Source organism: Nelumbo lutea, chromosome 1 (genome assembly GCF_056320005.1).
Source record: "Nelumbo lutea isolate HS-2025 chromosome 1, American lotus-T2T, whole genome shotgun sequence".
Classification (NCBI taxonomy): Eukaryota; Viridiplantae; Streptophyta; class Magnoliopsida; order Proteales; family Nelumbonaceae; genus Nelumbo; species Nelumbo lutea.
Genome location: NC_142684.1, coordinates 100,703,906 through 100,725,243, shown reverse-complemented (window position 1 = coordinate 100,725,243; position 21,338 = coordinate 100,703,906). Strand labels below are relative to the sequence as shown.

The 21,338-nt window shown below is 45.6% G+C and overlaps 1 protein-coding gene across 1 annotated transcript; it reads left to right on the top strand.

Moving 5' to 3' along the window:
- Nucleotides 1-6,168: 6,168 nt before the first annotated feature.
- On the top strand, nucleotides 6,169-7,678 carry LOC148876428 (uncharacterized). The gene is made up of 5 exons (XM_088965582.1): nucleotides 6,169-6,371; nucleotides 6,461-6,720; nucleotides 6,866-6,959; nucleotides 7,094-7,205; nucleotides 7,281-7,678. The coding sequence occupies exons 1-5, from the start codon at nucleotides 6,194-6,196 to the stop codon at nucleotides 7,471-7,473; spliced, it is 837 nt and encodes a 278-aa protein (XP_088821708.1). The 5' UTR covers nucleotides 6,169-6,193; the 3' UTR covers nucleotides 7,474-7,678.
- Nucleotides 7,679-21,338: the final 13,660 nt, after the last annotated feature.

The window sequence follows — 21,338 nt, the reverse complement described above, 5'->3', positions numbered from 1 at the left end:
TACATATCTTTTACTAATTCTGACATTCACTGTTTGATTTGGTAAAATGGAATGGTTGTGGTAAGCTTTATTCTACATATCATTTACTACCACAAGTGGGGTAATCTGATTGATGACAATAGGAGTGCAAAAACAGAGCCTATGTCTCACTTTCAGCCAAAACGTTGTATGCGGGTTGTGCTATGTATATGTCTTGGTGATTTGGAAACTGCAAGTCATTTCTTGCTACATTGTGCTTTGTATTAAGACCCTTTGGTGATTAAGCTTTTTCCTTGCAATTTAGTAGAGAACTAATGAAGAGAAAGAAGAAACAACAATAGAAAAAAAAGGCTAGGTAAGACATACAATGGTGAATCAAGCCCTAACCATTTCTTTTCAAAGATTTTAGTGCTTAAACTTCTGAAGATATGCTTATTAAGAAATTTATTAGGCAATTAAGTTCAAATAATTAATTAGTTAAATGCAAAGGTTTAACTTAATTGAATCCTCAAGTCACAAGTGTTGGAAGCCTCATGTCTAGATTCTTTAATTGACTTGGGAGAGGAAGATCTAGGTACCAAGGCATGGCATCTTTCATTTGAGAGTGTGGGATCTTTCATTTGCATGGGTAGGACTGACAGGGCATGGCATCTTTCATTTGCATGGGCATGACTGATAGGGCATGGCATATTTCATTTGAAAGTATGGGATCTTTCATTTGCATGGGCAGGACTAACAGGGCATGGCATCTTTCATTTGCATGGGCATGACTAACAGGGCATGACATCTTTCATTTGCATGGGCAGGATTGACAGGGCATGGCATATTTCATTTGCATGGGCAGATCTAGGTAAGCATGTATGTATATGGGATAGCATGGGCAGGACTAACAGGGTTTCTCCAGACTGTCTCATTTGGAGAAACCAGATGAGACCAACCTTCTCGGTTTCTGAGACCAAGTACTATATAACCTTCTGGGTTTCTGAGACCAAGTACTATCTAAATTGAATCAGAATTTAGATAAGATCCTCCAATCCTTTCCCTGTCTTTGATTTCAACTATTATAGCTTCCACTAATCCTGTCTTTGATTTCAAGTAACAGGCATTGTGTTAGTTATCATTACTTATCATTATGTGTCCTTGGTAGTGTCTAGGGAGGTTGGGATTGAGTTAAGCACTGATAAGAAGAGGGAACAAGTCTTACAGAGAGATGAGAAGTGGGGGAAAGAGTGAAACTACAATCTCTTCTGGTTTCCCATCCACTGACTACAAGACTGTAGCCTAACACCCAAGTTATCCTGACGGTCAGTTAAATAAGTCGCTTCCCTCTTCAAATGATGAATTGTAACTACCAAAATATTGAAAATGTTTTATCCGAATAACAATATGATATCAAACAATGTTAATAGTATGATATTACTTTAATACAAGGTTAATAGTATGAAAGAGAGTCACAACTAATCAATTAAACATAAGAGAGAGAAAGGAGAGGTATGAGAGTCATTCCTACATATTAGACAATCACCTTCAAAACACTAATGTAAAAGTAGGAAGCTACATCACACATCTTTTATGCGTAAATCCTTGATATGCTTCAATAATTTATCATGGGAGGGGGGTTAAGCATGCGGGCCAAGGGGCAGGGGGCTACGTGTGGCATGGGGCAGGGGGTTGGGTGTGCAGGCTGAGGGGTGGGGGGCCTATGTGCGTCATGGGGGACTAGGCATTTCATTAAACAAATGCTAGTCAATGATTGCATCTATTTGAACCATAGTGCCATGGATAACCGCCAATCTCTTCTCTCCTCCCCCACACCGCAGCGCCATGGGTCACCGTCATTCTCTTGCATCCTCCCCCATGCCGTAGTTCCAAAACCCACCGCTGGTTACAAATGGGTAACCAGCGACAGCGTTGATGCTGACAAATAATGGAGATACGAGTAAGAGAATGTTGTTGACGAGCCCTACTACAAGAAACTATCAAGTGCAGACCGACGGTGCTGATGCTGACAAACAACAATCTAGTGTTGGTGACGAGTAAGAGGATGCCGGTGAAGAAACTGTCTAATGTTGACTGAGCCAGCGAGCCCAAACTAAAATTAAAAGGGCATTTTTTACTATAAAAGGGTATTTTAGGAATTATAGGCAACATTATCATTCATGTGATGTCACATGCAAATAGGGCCGGACGGTCGACTAATGGTAGGGGAGGATTTTGACAATTGTAAGAAAGCTTAAGGGTAGCTTAAGACAATATGTAAATAGTAAGGGTACAGTTTGTTAATTTCGTGAACAATTGGGGTAGTTTAAGAGACTTACCCTATTTTGTATTTATTTCTTACCTATTCATTTTTAGAAAAATGACCCCATTTAAGAAGCCAAATTTTAATTGACATGATATTATTTTATTTGAGTGTGGGAAATTGTGAAAAAAATTCAAATTCTTCATATTTTCATCTTATAAAACTTTTTTCAAATGTTAGTGGGGGCAATTGCCCAAATTGACTTACACATAGATCCGCCACTACCAATACATATCAATATTTTGAACCTTGAGGGGAACGAAATAGAGTAATGAGATTGAGATGTTAAAGGATGAAAAAAAAAGAAGCAAAAGGACAGTAAAACGTAAAGTTAAAACCCTAAATCCCAAACCTCTTGGTCAACATGGAATAGGAACATAGGTTCATTCTTGTTTATTTTCTCTTTATTTCTTACTTATTCATTTCCATAAAAATGATCCCATTTAAGAAGCCAACTTTTAGTTGGCATGCTACTATTTTATTTGAGTGGGGGAAATTATGAAAAAAAAAGTTCAGTTTTTTCATAATTTTCATAACTGTATAACTTTTTTTTCAAATGTCAGTGGGGGTAATTGCCCACACTAACTTATACATAGATTTGTCATTGCCAATACATATCAATATTTTGAACCTTGAGGGTAACGAAATAGAGTTATAACATTGAGTTATTAAGGATGAAAAAAAAAAAAACAAAAGGACAGCAAAACATAAAGTTAAAACTCTAAATCCCAAACATCTTGGTTAACATGGAATGGGAAGATAGGTTCATTCTTGTATATATATATATATATATTATTTCTTACCTATTCGTTTCTAAAAAAATAACCCCACTTAAGAAGCCAAATTTTAATTGACATGCTATTATATTCTTTGAGTGGGGGCAATTATGAAAAATAGTGTTTCCTCAAAAAAGTCATATCGACCAAAATTTTGAACCTCGCATATAGGGTTTTCTAATAAATAATAGGGTTATCAGGGTTGAGAGTTTGCTTTATCGGGTCAGTTCTAGGTGTATTGATACCCGACCCATTGAGGATTAGCCCTATGCCCCCCCTATTGTGGTATTAAAGAAATATCAACATAAATACATTAAGTTGGAATGTGTACGAAAGAAGGCCTGAGAAGGCAAGAAATGGAATCTAATAGTAAATTTTGCTTCTTTTTCTTTCAAATTATAAGAACGCCACTCTCTACCAACTCTCTCTATTTTGCTTTTTTTTTTTTCTTTCAAATTATAACAATGCCACTCTACCAACTCTCTCTATTTTGCTTTTTTCTTTCTCTTCAAATTACAAGAATGCCACTCTCTTCTACCAACTATCTATCTCTCTTCCTTTTTTATTTCAAATTACAAGAATGTCACTCTCTCTTTCTTTTGCATTTTTTCCTTACAAATTACAAGAATGCCGCTCTCTCTCTCTCTTATAAATTATAAGAATGCCGCTCTCTCTCTCTCTCCTTATAAATTACAAGAATGCCACTCTCTCTCCAACCGAGAGAGACCTCAGCTCAGCATCTCAATTGCTAGGGGACCTGCAATCAAAGGTTGTCAAGCCAAGCTCAAACTTCTAAGCTTGAGCTCAAGTCTCTAATTTGAATCAAGTTTGAGCTAGATGACATCTCAACCATTGAGGGAGACCTCAGTTCGACACCTTGTCAACTAAGGGAGACCTAGCTTGACACCTTGCCTATTAGGGAAACCTCAACTCGACACTTCAACAGTTGAGGGAGACTTTGGCTCGGCACCTCGGTTGCTAGGGAGACTTGCAATCAAAGGTCTCACAAGCCTAATCGAGTGTGTACATAGGGTGTCACCTCGACTCAACACCTTGGTTACTGAGGAAGATCTTGGCTCAACACTTCGACAACTGAGGGAGACCTCAGCTCGACACCTTGTCAACTAAGGGAGACCTCATCTAGACACCTCACCAGCTAGGGAAACCTCAGCTCGACACTTCAGCAACTGAGGGAGACCTCGGTTTGGTATCACAACAATTGAGGGAGACCTCGGCTCAAAACCTCGACTACTAGGGAGACATTGGCTCTGCACCTCAACTACTAGAGAGACCTACAATCAAAGGTAACCAAGATCGAATTTCCAAGATTTTGACTTGAGTTGAGCTCGAGCTCGAGCCTGATAGTTTATGAGCGAGCCCCTAGAGCGCAAGGCCCCCTCCGCTAGTATATATATTAAAGGGAAAGAGGTGGTCTCCCCTTTTGCCAAATGGAAGTATTTCCCTTTTTATATATATAAAATTCTTCATTGAAAATTCTCAAATTACAAGAAACAAACATAAGAAATCTTATATATCTTATCTGCCACAGGTTTTTGGGTTGACGGTTCGACCATCCGGTTCGAACGGACAACCTGTTTTGACAACAAAAATTACAAGCATAAAATTATGGAACTGTTTTGGCCACCGGTTTTTGGGTTGACGATTCAATCGTTTGGTTCGAATGGACGACCCATTCTGACAACAAAAATTACAAGCAAAAAATTGAGTGTGTGAGGTCTATTAAGCAGTACCATACATGTTATGTCATTCGAGCATGTGACTAATACGACCCAAAAATGGAACTGTTCTGGCCACCGGTTTTCAGGTCGATGGTTCGACCATCCAATTCAAATGGATGACCCATTCTGACAACAAAAATAAAAAAAAATAAAAAAATGACCAAAAACCATTGAATGGGTCCATGGGTTGATGGTTCAACCATCCGGGTCAATGGGTCATTGAATAATTCAACGGTTTTTGGCTAGGGACCATGATTGGGATAAAATGGAATTGGTGGCCTGGATGGTCCCCAATTAAATAAAAATAAAAATAAGGGAAAAAACCATTGAATGGGTCATTGGGTCGACGGTTCGACCGCCAGGGTCAATGGGTCGTTGACCGATTCAACGGTTTTTGGCTAGGGACCGAGATTGGGGTAAAATGGAACTGATTGCCTAGATGGTTCCTGGGTCGAAATGTCCACCCGTCCGGGTCAATTGTGGTTCGAAAACCATGTTTTCTTGTGCAATGTTTTTTTTTTCTTACAAGACGATATGCTTTCTCTTTCTTTGGTTGCATGTATGCTTAGCTCCATCTCAAAGCGGAACTTTTGACTCGATTTTCTAAATTTTTCCTTGGTTTTTCCAATTTGGTGGATTACCGCCAATTTTTGTTCTATGTTTAAGGTCACTTTGCATTTATCCTTCAAGGTTTTGGAATCCCTTGCAATATCCACCCATCATTCCCATGATTATGACTACAAAGTTATTTCGTTTAATTATTGACATCTAGAAAAAATGACTCGGAAACACAACCATTCTGGCCACCAGTTTCCAAGTTGATGGTTCGACCGTCTGATTCGAACGAATGGCTCGTTTTGACAACAAAAATAACAAAAATAATTAAAAAATAAAAAATGGCCAAAAACTGTTGAACGGGTCGATGGATCGATGGTTTGACCACCCGGGTCAATGGATCGTTGACTGATTCAACAATTTTTGGCCAGGCACCGGGTTTGGGGTAAAATAGAACCAATTGCCTAGACTGTTCCCGAGTCGAACGGTCCTACTGTCCGAGTCAACCGGGAGTTCTCAATGTGAAACAAAGACAATTATGAAGTAAAACTCATATAGTAGAACTATCATTGTCTGGTCGTGTTCTTTTATATGAGATGCTTTGCTGAAGCAATATTTAAAAAACAAACACACGATAATCTCTTTTAAGTCTATATAAGTTTCAAGACTTGTATATTTATAATTTAAAGTTTGTTATCAAGAAACTATTATCTTTTTTAATATAGAAAATAGCAATGTTAATTCCTTTCAGCCCTTCAAAGCAGGCCCGTCGGCCAGTTATTATATTAAGATAAAAAAGGCAAGACTAATTAAAGCATCCGAGAGAAAGAGAGTTGGATGCTATGTCCATCTCTCCATGCGGTCCAAGCAAAGCAAAGATGCGTAAAACTAGTAGCAGCGTTACTTCCTCACTAAGAGGCATCGCTGCTATCGTTGGGGTCGGCCCCAAGCTCGGCCGCTCTATTGCCCGCAAGTTTTCCCACCAAGGCTACACCGTCGCCATCCTCGCCCGAGACCTAGGCACCTCTCTCTCTCTCTTGTGACTCTGTGTGTGGCAATTATATATATTATTATCATTATTGATGATATATAGTTAACGAACCATACAGATAAACTGTCGAGATTTGCGGACGAGATAGCAAGAGAAGAAAAGGCTCAGGTGTTCGCCATCCGCATCGACTGCTCCGACTCTCGAAGCATTCGGGAGGCATTCGAGGGGGTTCTATCTCTTGGTTTCGTCGAAGTTCTGGTTTACAACGCATTCCAGCCCGATTCATGGCATCCCACCAGCTTCACCGATATCCCCATCCAATCATTCGAGAAATCCCTCGCCGTCTGTACTGTCGGCGCTTTTCACTGCGCCCAACAGGTAAACCACTCAACCCTACTGCTCACACCTCACCCATTAATCAAGAACAGAAAATTGTCCTAGCATAAAATAAAAATATATTTGTCCTGGATTTTGATTTCTTTTTATATTTGATTTTCTTTCTGGGATCTGCGACTGTGTGAAGGTTCTGCCGGGCATGATTGAAAGAGGGAAGGGAACTATCCTCTTCAGTGGCTGCTCTGCTTCTGTCAACGGTGCTGCTGGTTATTCTGAATTAAGTAATAAAACTTGATAAACTTATTCTGTTTCTTCTTTTCAGTTTTACCGAAGGAAAAAGAAAAATGATACTCTTGTATATATAACTTGTTCTAACTTTGAAACCCAAACATACATATATCATTGTAATTCATAGGCTGTGGAAAATTCGCGCTGAGAGGTCTGGCGCAGTGCCTGGCGAGGGAGTTCCATCCTTTGGGCATCCATGTGGCTCATGTTATCATCGATGGTGTCGTCGGCCTACCTAGGTTCTTCTTCTTCTTCTTCTTCTTCTTGGTAACAGACAAGGTGCAATAATAACGCTAGATGGTTTTGGGTTTCAGATCACCACCGACGCCTCATGGTAATACATCTCTGGTTGGGAAGCAACAATGCGGAGGAGGCGGGTCCATGGATCCGGACGCTTTGGCTCAGACGTACTGGCACTTGCACGTCCAGGACCGAGGTGCTTGGACCCAGGAGGTCGATCTTCGATCTCCAACTACAGATAATCCTGGGTATCGTCCCACCTTCTAAGATTCTCTCGTCTATATACATAGATCGATTTCCCGATCCCCCTCAAAGTTTATATATAGTGCAATAATAAATGGTGTTGTGCCGCTTCTGCTTATTATATGCGTAAATGGCGTGTTAAAGCGTCGTCAACAGCTCATTGACAATTGAGCGTACTCTGTTTCATTTGCTTGCTTAACCATAAACAACACTTCGGTATTTTGTGTCATCGTTAATGAGAGCGTGATGGCTGGATAATCCTTCAATCAAGGATTCACGGTAAGATAGGTGCCAGCTCGAAATTTTATATATATATTTGAAATTTTGAATTATTATAAATCTACAGTGGAATTTAAAATTCTCAAGTGTAGTGCATTATACTCTCGTTAATGAAAGATTTCAATTAGTATAAAGCTTCACTCGTAATACTGGGCCAATCGATCAAAATACACCAATGTCAGCTCCTAACTGACATATATGTCAAAATCAGGTGATACAACTCCACAAAGTATTGTAATGGGTTCTGTAACTTCAGTTCCGCTCACAATGTTTTACAGGTGTACGTACGTAGTAGGTGAATAGAAAGAATAGTAATTACCTGGCACGCAGTAGAAAGAATAGTAATTACCTGTCAGCCTGCTGCGTGCCAGAGAAGTACTATCCCGGGTAGAACACAGATTCATTGGATGTCTGGTCTAGTCTGAATGTTCAATGTATGGGTTCGTCATTCTGGATTAAGTCTGAATGTTCAATGTATGGGTTCATTATTCTGGATTGAATCAAGATTAGTACAAATTAATGACCTGACACACAGGAAAGAGGTTTTCTTGTCTTCGATTTGACAGCCTGAGGCCTGAAGTTGGGTCATATATATCAAATGTAGGCGTGGTCTAAATGCTCAGTTCTTCCTACCAACACCACTTATGGCTTGTGCATAGAATCGGAGATGTGGCCTGCCATCATGCAAATATAGGCCTCTGCAGCACATCTCCAGATTTTCTCAATAAAGATGGGGATGTGCTGTGGGGCATTGTCGGGCACAGATGTGAATTCATGCAAACAAGCCCCACATCTGGCCCAAATAAATATAATAATAATATTACCAATAATAAATTTAGATGAGCTTACATGTTATATAATTTATAACTAATGTTCTTTGATATTATCAAAATATTAACTTTATCAATATATCTCTTAATGTATGAGACCTCAGAGCAAACGAACGTATCCTTAATTATAAATAGTGATAGATTTTATTTTTCTTTTTGATGAAGGAAGAATTGGCCCGACCTCACTGTTACGTGACACGTGGCAGAAACAACAGTTAGGCAAAAAGGGCTAAGCCTAAGGCGTGAAAGGGGATACCAGCGGACCGAACTCCCTACGGGGGGCCCGAACTCACCCTTGGCCCAAAATCAGAGTAATTCGATTGGCCAATCTTGTAACAGTTCGGGATACACCTTGCCGAACTGGCCAACTTTGTAACAGCTCGGGATACACCTCGCCGAACTGACCTTGTAATAGCTCGGGATACACCTCGCCGAACTGGCCAACTTTGTAACAACGCGGGATACACCTCGCCGAACTGACCAACCTTGTAACAGCTCAGGATACACATCGCCGAACTGGCCAACCTTGTAACAGTTCGGGATACACCTCGCCGAACTGGCCAACCTTGTAACAGTTCGGGATAAACCTCGCCGAACTGACATGCCCTATAGATACCTCTGAGCTCAAGACTTTGCCTCGCTCAGCACTCCGCATCACCTTTTGGGCACCAAAACCAAACAAGTCGTACCATGCTTGACACTGAGGAAGTCCGTGCCCGAGGGCGCCGCACCTGATTGACTTGGGATCTGACGTTTGGCGGCCACACTCTAAACGGCCACCTGCCACCGCCACTGACACCGCCATCTCCAGTTAGAGAGACGGTTAGGCAGTGACGGTCTTGTCCCAACAGAAAGAATGACGACCGAATTGACAAGCACAAGGGTAATCATACCCGACCTGACAAGGGCCTCGGAGCGAGTGCGCGAAGTGACTATAAGAGCCCCCTGCCCCCAACAAACAAGGTATGCAAACTTTGCGCTATCTGGTATTATCTTGCTTTTGAAGGATTCTAACTTGAGCTTCGGAGCCGCTACACCGGGTTCCCCCCGGATCTTCCTCATCTCCTCCGTTTCAGGTTCCCTGCTACCCCGTTCAGAAGCAAGGTCGTGGACAGCTAAGACCGGCCGGATCGTGCTCCATCAATTGGCGCCGTCTGTGGGAAAGCTTCAAAAAGCCTCCCTCCAAACTTCCATAACCCATTTTCTTCAAAAAACCCAACACTCATGGCCTCCTCCAGCAACGCTGGGCGTGGCACGAAAACAAACACCACCGGGGAACAACTTCAAGTCCCCGTGGTGTGCGTCGGACAGTTCACCATCCCCCTTTCGGTGGATGGGATCCCCAGCTTGAACGCGCCACAAGCAGTGGCGCCCGTAAACCTTCCTACCACAAACATACCCTTTCCTCTCCCTATTGAGACAACCTTTACTGAACCGACTGCCGTCCCCCTGGCAGCCAGCCAAAACCGGTTGGACGACCTAATGCAGTGCATGCAGGCAATACAAGCCCAAATGCAACAGTTCTAGCAACACCAGCTTCACCAGCACCAAGTACTGCACAACATCTCCCAGTATCACTATCAACAGCAGTTCCCCCAACTGCCACTGAACCAGCCACTACTTCCACCTTGCCACCCGGCTCTGAGGCCGGTCAAGGCCTCCCCGCAAGATGGACGCCCCCACCAGGCGAAGGCCTCCCGGCCCTAGAACCCCCCTAACATCCATGCCTCGTCCCCAGGGCGAAGAGAGAAAAATATCATCATCGCCTTGCAACCCGCAGGCGGGTCGGGAACCTCGCCCGCGAGGTCGGCACCCCGGCGCTCCAAGCCCGAGTTCCCGCTCACGAAAAACTGATTCGGCGCCTTGGCGGCAGACTAACAGCATTCCGGGCCCATCGAGCTCGGTAACACGGAGGCCAGCAATGCCAGTACAAGGCCCACTCAACAACGAAGGCGCCGTCGAAGTCGCCGAACCGCCACCCGTGCCTTGTCAAAACTCGGAGGCAAAGAGACGAGCTCGGACGAGGTAGGAGCTGCCTCGATTCTCTCGGTTCCTTCCCCCCTCGCATCAGAACTCCTGGCGGTCCCCTTACCCAGAAATTTCAAGCTCCCACCTTTGGACAAGTACGACGGGTCCTTCGACCTCAACGACCACGTTGACGCCTTTTAGTCCCAAATGCACCTCGCTAGGGCCAGCGAATCGTGCATGTGTGTGGCCTTTACCACCACCCTCAGGGGGGTGGCCCGCACTTGGTACAGGAACCTGGCCCCCGGGTCGATAAAGTGCTGGGCCCAGTTCGTGCAGGTCTTCACCGCACACTTTGTCACCACCCAACGGTGCCTCAGAACAGAGGAAAGCATCTTCGGAGTAGTCCAAAGAGAAGGAGAATCCATCCGGGGCTACATCAAACGATTCAACGAAGCATGCTTGTAGATACCGCGGTTGGACCCCGTAGTGCAGCTCGCGGCGGCCAAAAGAGGGGTAACGCACAAAGAATTCAAATGGCACATGGTGGCTAACCAGCCCGCAACCGTGGCTGAATTCCTCAAGCTCGCGGATAAGTTCATGAGGACAGAGGAAGAAATCAACCAACGAACCGAAGGCGGGAACGAGAAAAGAAAGAGAGAAGGCGAGCTCTCCAACCCAGTCGACAGAAAAAACCCGGCCCGGGAGCCAAAGCCGAACCAGTCATTTCGGGCTCCCCTAGCAGTTCGAACGGACTATACGCCGTTAAATACAAGGCAGACCGAGATCTTAATGACGATCAAAGATGCCCCGTACGTGAAGTGGCCACCTCGCCTAAAGGGAAATCTGAACGAGAGAAATAAGAATTTGTATTGTAGTTTCCATAGAGACCATGGTCATAGTACCGAGCAGTGTAATAACCTTCGGGACGAGATAGAGGGGCTCATCCGTCGCGGATACTTGAGAAACTTTGTATAGTTCGGGGCTCATCCCCGAGTCTAGCAACAGACCTGCCGAACTGTTGCAGCGGCAGCCTTCGGAAGAGAGGCCAGTTCGGGGAACCATCCATGTAATTGTGGGAGGTTCGGTGGTAGCGGGGTGTACCTCCGCAGCGGCCCGAACTTCAGTTCGTGAAGCGGCCCTCGAAGAACGGAACCCCCCAAAGAGACCGAAGACCGAAGAACCAATCTTCTTCACGGAGGACAATGCACGAGGGGTCCGCTACCCCCATGATGACGCGCTTGTCATTAAACAAAGGATCAGCGACTTCGAGGTTAGACACGAACTCGTAGATTCGGGCAGCTCAGCGGACATCCTCTTTAAATCAGCATTTGACCAGCTGCAGTTACAGAGGAGCGAGCTGAAGCCCGCAAACACTCCTCTGGTGGGTTTCAGCGGAGAGGAAGCCAGACCCCTCGAAAAAATAACAGTACCTGTGGAAGTCGGCACATGGCCTTGTGTAGTCAGACTCAACCATGATTTCCTGGTAGTCGCGACCCCCTCCCCATACAATGCCATAATAGGGCGGCTGATCACGCATGTCCTACGGGCGGCGGTCTCCACCTACTATTTGGCCATGAAGTTCCCTATAGACTTCGGTGTGGGGGTAGCGCGGGGCGACCAGCTCGAGTCCCGCAAGTGTTATGTTGCCGCCCTGAAGGGAAAAACAGAGGCGGCCGACGACCTCGAACTGGAGCGGCCTGCGGAGCAAGGTGAGGAACGAGCTTCGCCCACGAAGGAAACGGTCGCAATCCCGAACTGGTGAGTTTTTTACTTCAAAATTTAGATATTTTTGCCCGGTCCGCGGCTGACATGCCCGGCATTAGCCCCGGCCTAATAACTCACAAACTTAATACTGACCCTGTAGTCAGACCCGTTAGACAGAAGAAACGCAACTTAGCCCTAGAACGCTGGAGGGTGGTCGACGAGGAGGTCGAGAAGCTCCTCGCAGCAAACTTCATAAGGGATGTCCATTACCCGAGCTGGGTAGCCAACCCGGTGTTGGTAAAAAAGGCAAACGGCAAGTGGCGCATGTGCATCGACTACACCGACCTAAACCGAGCTTGCCTGAAAGATTGCTTCCCCCTCCCTAGAATTGACCGCCTAGTGGACACGACCTCGGGAAATGAGTTACTAAGCTTCCTGGACGCCTACTCGGGCTACAACCAAATCAGGATGGACCCATCCAATGAGGAAAAAACCAGCTTCATAACCGAGTTCAGCCTATATTGCTACAAGGTCATGCCCTTCGGACTAAAAAATGCCGGGGCGACTTTCCAAAGACTTGTAAATAGGCTATTTCGGCCCCTGATTGGCACGAAGATAGAGTGCTATGTAGACGACATGGTCGTCAAGACTCAGTTTTCACAAGAATTATTACAAGACTTAGATTCTGTCTTCCAAATCCTGCGTCAGTTTAGCATGAAATTGAAACCCAACAAATGTGTCTTCGGCGTCACCTCGAGCAAATTCCTAGGGTACATTGTCAATCGGCGAGGTATTGAGGCCAACTCAGACAAAATAAAAGCCATTCTAGATATGAGACCACCTCGGAAAGTAAAAGAGCTTCAGAGGCTAAACGGCCGCATAGCCGTTCTAAGCCGCTTCATGTCCAAGTCAGCAGACCGCTGCCTACCCTTCTTCAAGCCAATCAAAGGCAAAGGGTTCGAGTGGACCCAGGACTGCCAGCTCGCGTTTGACGAGTTAAAAGGTTACCTCGCTAGTGTGCCGACCTTAGCCCGGCCCGAGGTGGGCGAGGTCTTAGAACTGTACCTCTCGGCAAACGACGAGGTGGTCAGTTTGGTACTAATAAAAGAAACAGACTGGGTCCAGCAACCCATCTATTATGTTAGTAAAATTTTGCAGGGAGCAGAGACAAGGTACCCGCAGATAGAAAAACTAGCATACGCCCTAGTGACAGCAGCTCGGAAACTCCGCCCATACTTCCAGGCTCACACCGTCATCGTCCTGACTAACAAACCTTTGAGACAAGTTTTACTCAAACCCGAGGTTTCCGGTTGACTGACGAAATGGGCCATCGAACTCAATGAGTATGACCTCTAGTACAAACCAAGAACCGCTATTAAGGCCCAAGCTTTGGCAGATTTTATCGCTGAGTGCACTTTCAGCCACGAAGCCCCACAGGTCGAGCGCGAGGTCCCCAGTTCGAGCAAACCCGGAGCTCCCGAGCCAATAGAGTCCAAACCCCATGAAGTAGCAGCTAGTGTGGCATCTCTCCTAGTCAGGCGAAACGCGAACTGGGATGAGGAGCCCTGGATCCTTCGCATGGATGGTTCCTCGAACCGACAAGGCAGCGGAGCTGGAATAGTCTTATGCGGCCCAGGCGACACAAAATTAGAATACGCGCTACGCTTTGAGTTCGCGGCATCCAACAACGAGGCAGAGTATGAAGCACTGATAGCTGGGCTGGACCTAGCGTGAAAGGTAAAGCCAAAACACTTGGTCATCTGCAGCGATTCCCAGCTCATGGTCAACCAAGTTATAGGCGAGTATGAAGCACGCGAGCTCTCCATGATCGCATATTTGGCCAAAGTAAAAGAAGCCCTGCTCAACTTCTAGTCACACTTCATCAGGCAAATCCCGAGGTTAGAGAACACTGAGGCCGAAGCTCTGTCCCAGTTAGCCAGCACAAGTCACAACAACATGAGAACTGTTTACATAGAGGACTTACCTCGGCCTAGTATTCTCGGGGGGACAGAGGAGGTCGCTCCCGTCTTGGAAGCAGAGCTGAGCTGGATCGACCCACTCGCGAGCTTCTTGATAGACGGAACCCTCCCTACAGAACGTAACGCGGCCAAGAGGGTGCAGCGCTAGGCAGCCAAATACGTCATAATAGACAAACGGTTATACCGACGGTCGTACACGCTCCCCTACTTGCGTTGCCTGCGACCTGCCGAAGCCGAGTTCGTACTCCGCGACACTCATGAAGGCCTGTGCGGCGGACACTTGGGGGGCAGAGCACTCGCCCAAAAAGCACTTCGACAAGGATACTACTGGCCAATGATGAAGGTAGAAGCTGTCGAGCTCGTCAGAAAATGCGACAAGTGTCAGAAGCACGCCAATATCCACCATCAACCTGCCTCCGACCTCAAATACCTCGCCAGCCCGTGGCCCTTTGCACAATGGGGCATCGACCTCCTGGGGCCATTCCCACCAGCAACAGGTGGAAGAAAATTCCTAGTTGTCGTAGTAGATTACTTTACGAAGTGGATAGAAGCTGAACCTCTGGCAACTGTTACGGCCCGAAACATACAGAACTTCTTTTGGAAGAACATAGTATGTCGCTTCGGGTTACCTCAGGTACTAATCTCCGACAACGGCAAGCAGTTCGAGGATATCAAGTTCCAAGAGTGGTGCCAGAACATGGGGATTCGGAAAAACTTCACATCAGTCGCACACCCACAGGCAAACGGTCAGACATAAGTAATGAACAGAGCCATCCTGCACGGATTGAAAGCACGTCTGGATCGAGCTAAGGGATTGTGAGCCGAAGAGCTACCAAGTGTCTTATGGGCTCACCGAACTATAGAAAAAACTGCCACGGGAGAAACCCCCTTCAACCGCACCTACGGCACTGAAGCAGTGATCCCGGCGGAAATTGAAGTACCAACATTGCGACTAGAAGCATACGACGATCGGACGAACAGAGACGAGTACGTACCAACCTTGACCTATTGGACGAGGTAAGGGACCTCGCGCACATCCGAACAGCGGCATACCAACAGCAGGTAGCTCACTACTACAATACCAGAGTAAAGCAACAAAGCTTCCGAGTCGGCGACCTGGTCCTTCGTAAGATTATGGTGCCCGAACCTGGCGTGGGCAAACTTGGACCAAACTGGGAAGGGCCCTATAAAGTAAAAAGAGCGCTCGGGGGGGCATACGAACTCGAAACCTTGGAAGGCAAATAAGTATCTCGAGCGTGGAACATCGTGAACTTAAGGCGATACTACCTATAAACCACCAAGCGAAGTGGATGAAATTAGGTCCTATGGGCCACGATGCAAGCCAAGAGGAACCTCGGTGTAAACAAGCAAAGAAGTCGAGCAGATTATCAGCTCGGAAAAAAATCAGTTCGCTGCAAAAAAGCCTTCGCGGCAAAACAGGTCGCGGAAGCATAATAACCCGGACAAAGTGGCATCGACAAAGAATCAGTTCGGGGAAAAGGAACACTTGGGAAAAAGGACTATCTATCCCGTTGCAAGAAACAGGAGTACATTGCCCATCAGAAGGGACTTACAAAAAAAAAAGTTACATGCCCGGAGCTACTTCTTCGCCATCAGAAGGCACTTCAACAACACCCGAAGGCCCTACCTCTCCTTTAGAGTCTGGCTCACCATCGGCAGCATTGGCCATCTCCTCAGTTATACGCGAAGTGGATATGGCACTAACATCGAGGTCGGGGTGCGTATTCCGGATCATCCACCTGCTCAATTTGAACCCCCTCTTGTAAGAATCCACCATCAAATCGTCAAAACGCGGAGAGACAATGTAGTCTTCAACTGCCTTCTTCTTGGCGTCTTCAATGCCTTGGGAAAAAATCTGTGTTCTCTCCCTGATGTCCTCCTGAAGATATTCGACTTGATGCTGCAAATCCAACTTCAAGTCCGCCATATGCTTGACAACTACCCCCATGGCCTCGGCGTCACGTTGAGACCTTGCCTGCCTGGCCATCGCGACGCGAGCAGCCTCTTCGGCAGCATAAGCTGCCGCCTCAGCAGCCCAGGTATTTGCCTCTGCAGCACGGAAAGCTTCTTCAGCAGCATGAGCGACAGCCTCAACAGCTCGCACCTGTCGCTAGCTCCTCTCCACTTGGGCCGCTAAGGCATGAATTGAAGAATTCACCTACCAAAAGAAACAAGTGAGCAATAACAGCAAAAGCGACAGAAAATGAAAAAGGCAGACGAAATCTAACTTATCACCATAGCATGTGTTACGGCGCGGCAGGCGACCTGATTCAAGGGAAGATCGGTCCACGCCGCGATCTCTTCAGGGAAAGTAGCCTCCCTACTCTTCTGAAGAGCGTAGTTCGGCGTCAACACGCTCTTGAACTCCCTTTGAGCTCCCGAGCCCGAGGGCCCAGCCCGTGTATGAGCGGACCCAGAGTGAGCAGGAGCACTTGAGTATGCAGGAGCGCCCGTATGAGTGGTCTCAGCGTAAGGCGCCCCGGCAGTTTCGTGCATCGGTGGAGTCACCTCGGGCTCCCTGGGTAGATCCTCTGGCGTGTGCTCTGGAACTTGGGGCTCCTCATCCAGGGGCAGCTCGATATGAGTTCGCTTGGCGACCTGCTTCCTCCTCTTCATACCTTGGAACAGACGCCCCCCACGAGTTCTCTCCGCGTTCATCACACCTATAGAAACGAGTTCGACATCAAAAAAAATGAAAAGAACCAAGCAAGCAAGAAACCGCATAGCTAGAAACCTACGCCCCTCAAGCGTCATGGTCGAGGGACCAAACCTGTCTAGCATCCGACCTCGGCGGGAGGTGGACGCCAAACTGCCGAAGCGGCTCGGCCTACTGGTTCATAGTCCTCGAGTTCCACCTCAGGATCACTGAGGCAGTCAGGGGACACGGCTCGGTTGGTAGAACCTACGTCGGCCCTACTTGAAGAATCGTCTGAGCTATCAAAGCTAGACATTAGGGAAAAGGTGGATTCAGGAAAGTACTCACCGGAAGAAAGTTTGAAGGCTCCGGAGACTGGAACAAGCCAAAGAACCTTGACGGCTATATAACCAGCCTTGACGCGAGCTGGAAAAAACTTGGACGCGAGCTCAGTAGACAAACCGCAGAAGTGATAAATCGACTAGGGTCCCCCACTATTTATATCTATAGTAACCAAGAATCGACTGTACATATCGAAGACGATTCGACGGCCCACGTTTTCGCTGACCACACGTCCCATAAGGTCGAGACGTGATTGGCGCACATCTTTCCGAAAAAAGCGAAACGTTAGCGCACGTCTTTTTGAAACCGACGTCGCTTCGACACGCTTCTTTCCGAAATTGATGCGTCGCACGTCTCCCTGACAGCCGCCTGCGCACGTACAGCAGTGACACGCCTTTTTTGACCCACTGTCACATCCCAGCGGCGTGAATTTTTGAAATTTAAAACGCACGCTGTCACAACCATCAGCATTCATGAGTAGGCACGTTTCCAGCCTTCTCGGAAACCGAAGAACCCTGGCAAAAGCAACTCGCGCAGTCAATATTTGAAGGACGGGACAAATCCACCTTCTACCTCGCGAAACTCCCCACACCATGGCAAGACCCTTGGCACAAGGAGTGGGGGGCAATTGATGAAGGAAGATTTGGACCGACCTCACTGTTCTACGACACGTGGCCGAAACAACAGCTCGGCAAAAGGGGCCAAGCCTAAGGCGTGAAAGGGGACACCAGCGGACCGAACTCCCTACGGGGGGCCCGAACTCACCCTTGGCCCAAAACCAGAGTAATCCGAACTGGCCAACCTTGTAACAGTTCGGGATACACCTCGCCGAACTGACCAACTTTGTAACAGCTCGGGATACACCTCGCCGAACTGACCTTGTAACAGCTCGGGATACACCTCGCCGAACTGGCCAACTTTGTAACAGCTCGGGATATACCTCTCCGAACTGACCAACCTTGTAACAGCTCGGGATACACCTCGCCGAACTGGCCAACCTTGTAACAGTTCGGGATACACCTCGCTGAACTGGCCAACCTTGTAACAGTTCGGGATACACCTCGCCGAACTGACCTGCCCTATAGATACCTCCGAGCTCAAGACTTCGCCTCGCTCAGCACTCCGCATCACCTTCTGGGCACCAAAACCAAACAAGTCGTACCATGCTTGACACTGAGGAAGTCCGTGCCCGAGGGCGCCGCACTTGACTGACTTGGGATCTAACGTTTGGCGGCCGCACTCTAAATGGCCACCTGCCACCGCCACTGACACCGCCATCTCCAGTTAGAGAGACGATTAGGCAGTGACGGTTCTGTCCCAGTAGAAAGGACGACGGCCGAATTGACAAGCACAAGGGTAATCATACCCGACCTGACAAGGGCCTCAGAGCGAGTGCGCGAAGTGGCTATAAGAGCCCCCTACCCCCAACAAACAAGGTATGCAAACTTTGCACTATCTGGTATTATCTTGCTTTTGAAAGATTCTAACTTGAGCTTCGGAGCCGCTACACCGGGTTCCCCCCGGAACTTCCTCATCTCCTCCGTTTCAGGTTCCCTGCTACCCCGTTCAGAAGCAAGGTCGTGGACAGCTAAGACCGGCCGGATCGCGCTCCATCACTTTTGATATTAGGTAATACACATCAAGGGGGAAAGGGGTGGGGACAGAAAGGGTGCAACTACTGGCCGGTCATCCGAAGTTCATATTCTAAAATATGTAAAAATTAATATATCTAGAACTTGAACACCTCCCCCCCCCCCCCCCCCCCGCACCGGATGTTTTGCTGTTTGACATGACATACCTTTGATGGCACAAATAAGGGAAAGCATTGGCTGTTGGCTGTTTGAGAGCTTTATACACATGACACGTTGCCATGAATGTAGGGCAAGAAAGTGTTTGCAGCAACACTTTTTTTTTTGAACAACCTACACTCATTAATCTTGATAAATAACAACTGATTGATTATCACGTTTATATTCTAGTTGACCGGTGAAAAGCTTTTCAGATATTATATCTTTTCTATATCATAGTTGAATTTCTTTTTTAGATAAAAAATAAAAGAATTAAGTGGGGTAATAATGAAGTTGGATTTTTTTCTTCACAAAATTGGTTTCATAGTGCTTGTAGTCACACACTAGGCTGAATTTTAAAGCTACTTTTTTAAGCATGTGTTTGGTTTCATTTATATTTATTGAGTAAACACTGCCACATAAGCGCCCTATCAACAAAAGCCTCATTATGCACATTCATACATATTACTGTTTGCAAAAGCTAACATTGAAATCTGTGTGCCTCTTGTTTCAAGAAGCTTTTTTTGGAGCTTCTGGTAGGCATTTATTGGCACTTTAGTTATGTGGTGCCTAATGGTGCCTATGCATCATAAATGCCCTCATTAATTGCTTTTCTTGGTTTTGCAGCGACACAAATACAAAATATTTACTCAATAAATATAAATAGAACCACACCCTCTTTATTATTGTGGGAGTTTCACTAGCTAAAATATATTCTTGGTGCCAATATATATTCTTGGTGACATTTTGGCGCCTCTCACATGATGTTCATTCTCGGTGGTCAGATTATCTTTTTTTTTTTTTGCCTAATAATTTAGCCTGTTTTTATTGTTTAGGCAAGTAAGTTACTCGCTTCGTGTTCTATTATCTATTTTTCAAGATAAGTCCATTGCCATTTAGCTTAAAGAAAACAAAGAAAGAAAATGCATAACAAATCAAATGTATGTCATTGTTACCTAAAACAAAAAAAAAAAGGAAAAAGATATGAGAAAGAACATATCGATAATAAAAAGCAATATTCTCTAGACATATGTCATTTGGATTTTTGAACATGAAAAAAGCAATGTCGAATTATTGAGAGCCATCTTAGGAGTTTTCATTTTCTGACTTTCTTTCTTTCTTTTTTTTTTTTTTAAAGAAATGATCATGGAATATGTTCTTTTTCAGATTTTTGAATGGTAACAATGACATATAGTTTGATTTGTAATGCGTTCTCTTCCATTTCAACTTTCTTATTCTACAAGAATAGTATTCTTCTACCTAAAATCTCTGTACCTCCCAAGGCTACTCAACCTCCCAAAATGCTTTGGTAAGTCATCACATAATGATGAATAGATGTCTTTCATACCAAGGGATCTGTTACAAGCAAACTGAGTGCTTAGGACAAATGCAAATCATGAGGGCTCCATACCCAGTCACCAATATGCGCTTATAGTGCCATGAACTGATGAATACAGTGAATGGAGATGCATCATGTGCAACCTTTGTATTGGTAGATTTTGTTTCAAATATTGAGTCTCACACAAAGCACCACATCCGGTTCAGGGCATCAAATGGATATTAACCAACCTTGTATTCTCAGCATTCAAATTAACCACTTTTGGGCTTTGATGGGTTTGCATTCCTGACCTGGTCCTTATGCCGTTCCATCTTAGGGATGCAATTTTGATCAGGTTAGGCCGGGTTTATGCTAACCCAGACCTAACACTGGACCTTGGGTCTAGGCCCAGAAAAAGCTAATGTCAAATGTCGAGCTTGCCACAACAAGCCCAACCAAAGTTAATCAGAACTTGGTTCAGTTTGAAGGTATCCGTATCTCATTCATATTTTGCACTTCTACCTTTCATCTAAGACTTTGTAACCTAATTCAAAAAATAAAAATAAAAAGAAACAAAAGAAACTACATACAAATCACAAATGCCAGTAAGATAGTACATAAAGTTTCATTAATTGGATTAAGTAGGGAACTAATTGCATAATCCTTCAATCCACATTTCAACAATGGAATGTGAAATGTTCCATACGGCTTTATAATAGAGGTGGTCGAGTTGCAGGCTCCATGCTCAAAATGGATGTGAAATATTCTTAATTTAGGTTGATTTGGCAGTTGCCTATCTCTAGTTATTCTAGGTCGTTGGATGTGAATACCATTAAGGCACATCTAATGACAATGGTGCGGAAACGGTAACAGTTTGCTCCGGCACGGACACCACGTATCCGGGTCTGATTTGGCACTCAACCACCCAAATACTTCCACTCCATCTCCACGTCATAAAATTTACGAGGCAAGACCGCAAGAGAAAGGGCCATGGGCTATATGCAAATAACTAAATTCCTTTTCTAG

Excerpts from the sequence above, each read along its gene's own strand:
- LOC148876428 (XM_088965582.1), top strand. The coding sequence starts at position 6,194 with ATGTCCATCTCTCCATGCGGTCCAAGCAAAGCAAAGATGCGTAAAACT. Across the intron at positions 6,960-7,093 it reads TGCTGGTTATTCTGAATTAA|GCTGTGGAAAATTCGCGCTG; the intron begins GTAATAAAACTT and ends TGTAATTCATAG. Across the intron at positions 7,206-7,280 it reads GGTGTCGTCGGCCTACCTAG|ATCACCACCGACGCCTCATG; the intron begins GTTCTTCTTCTT and ends TTTGGGTTTCAG.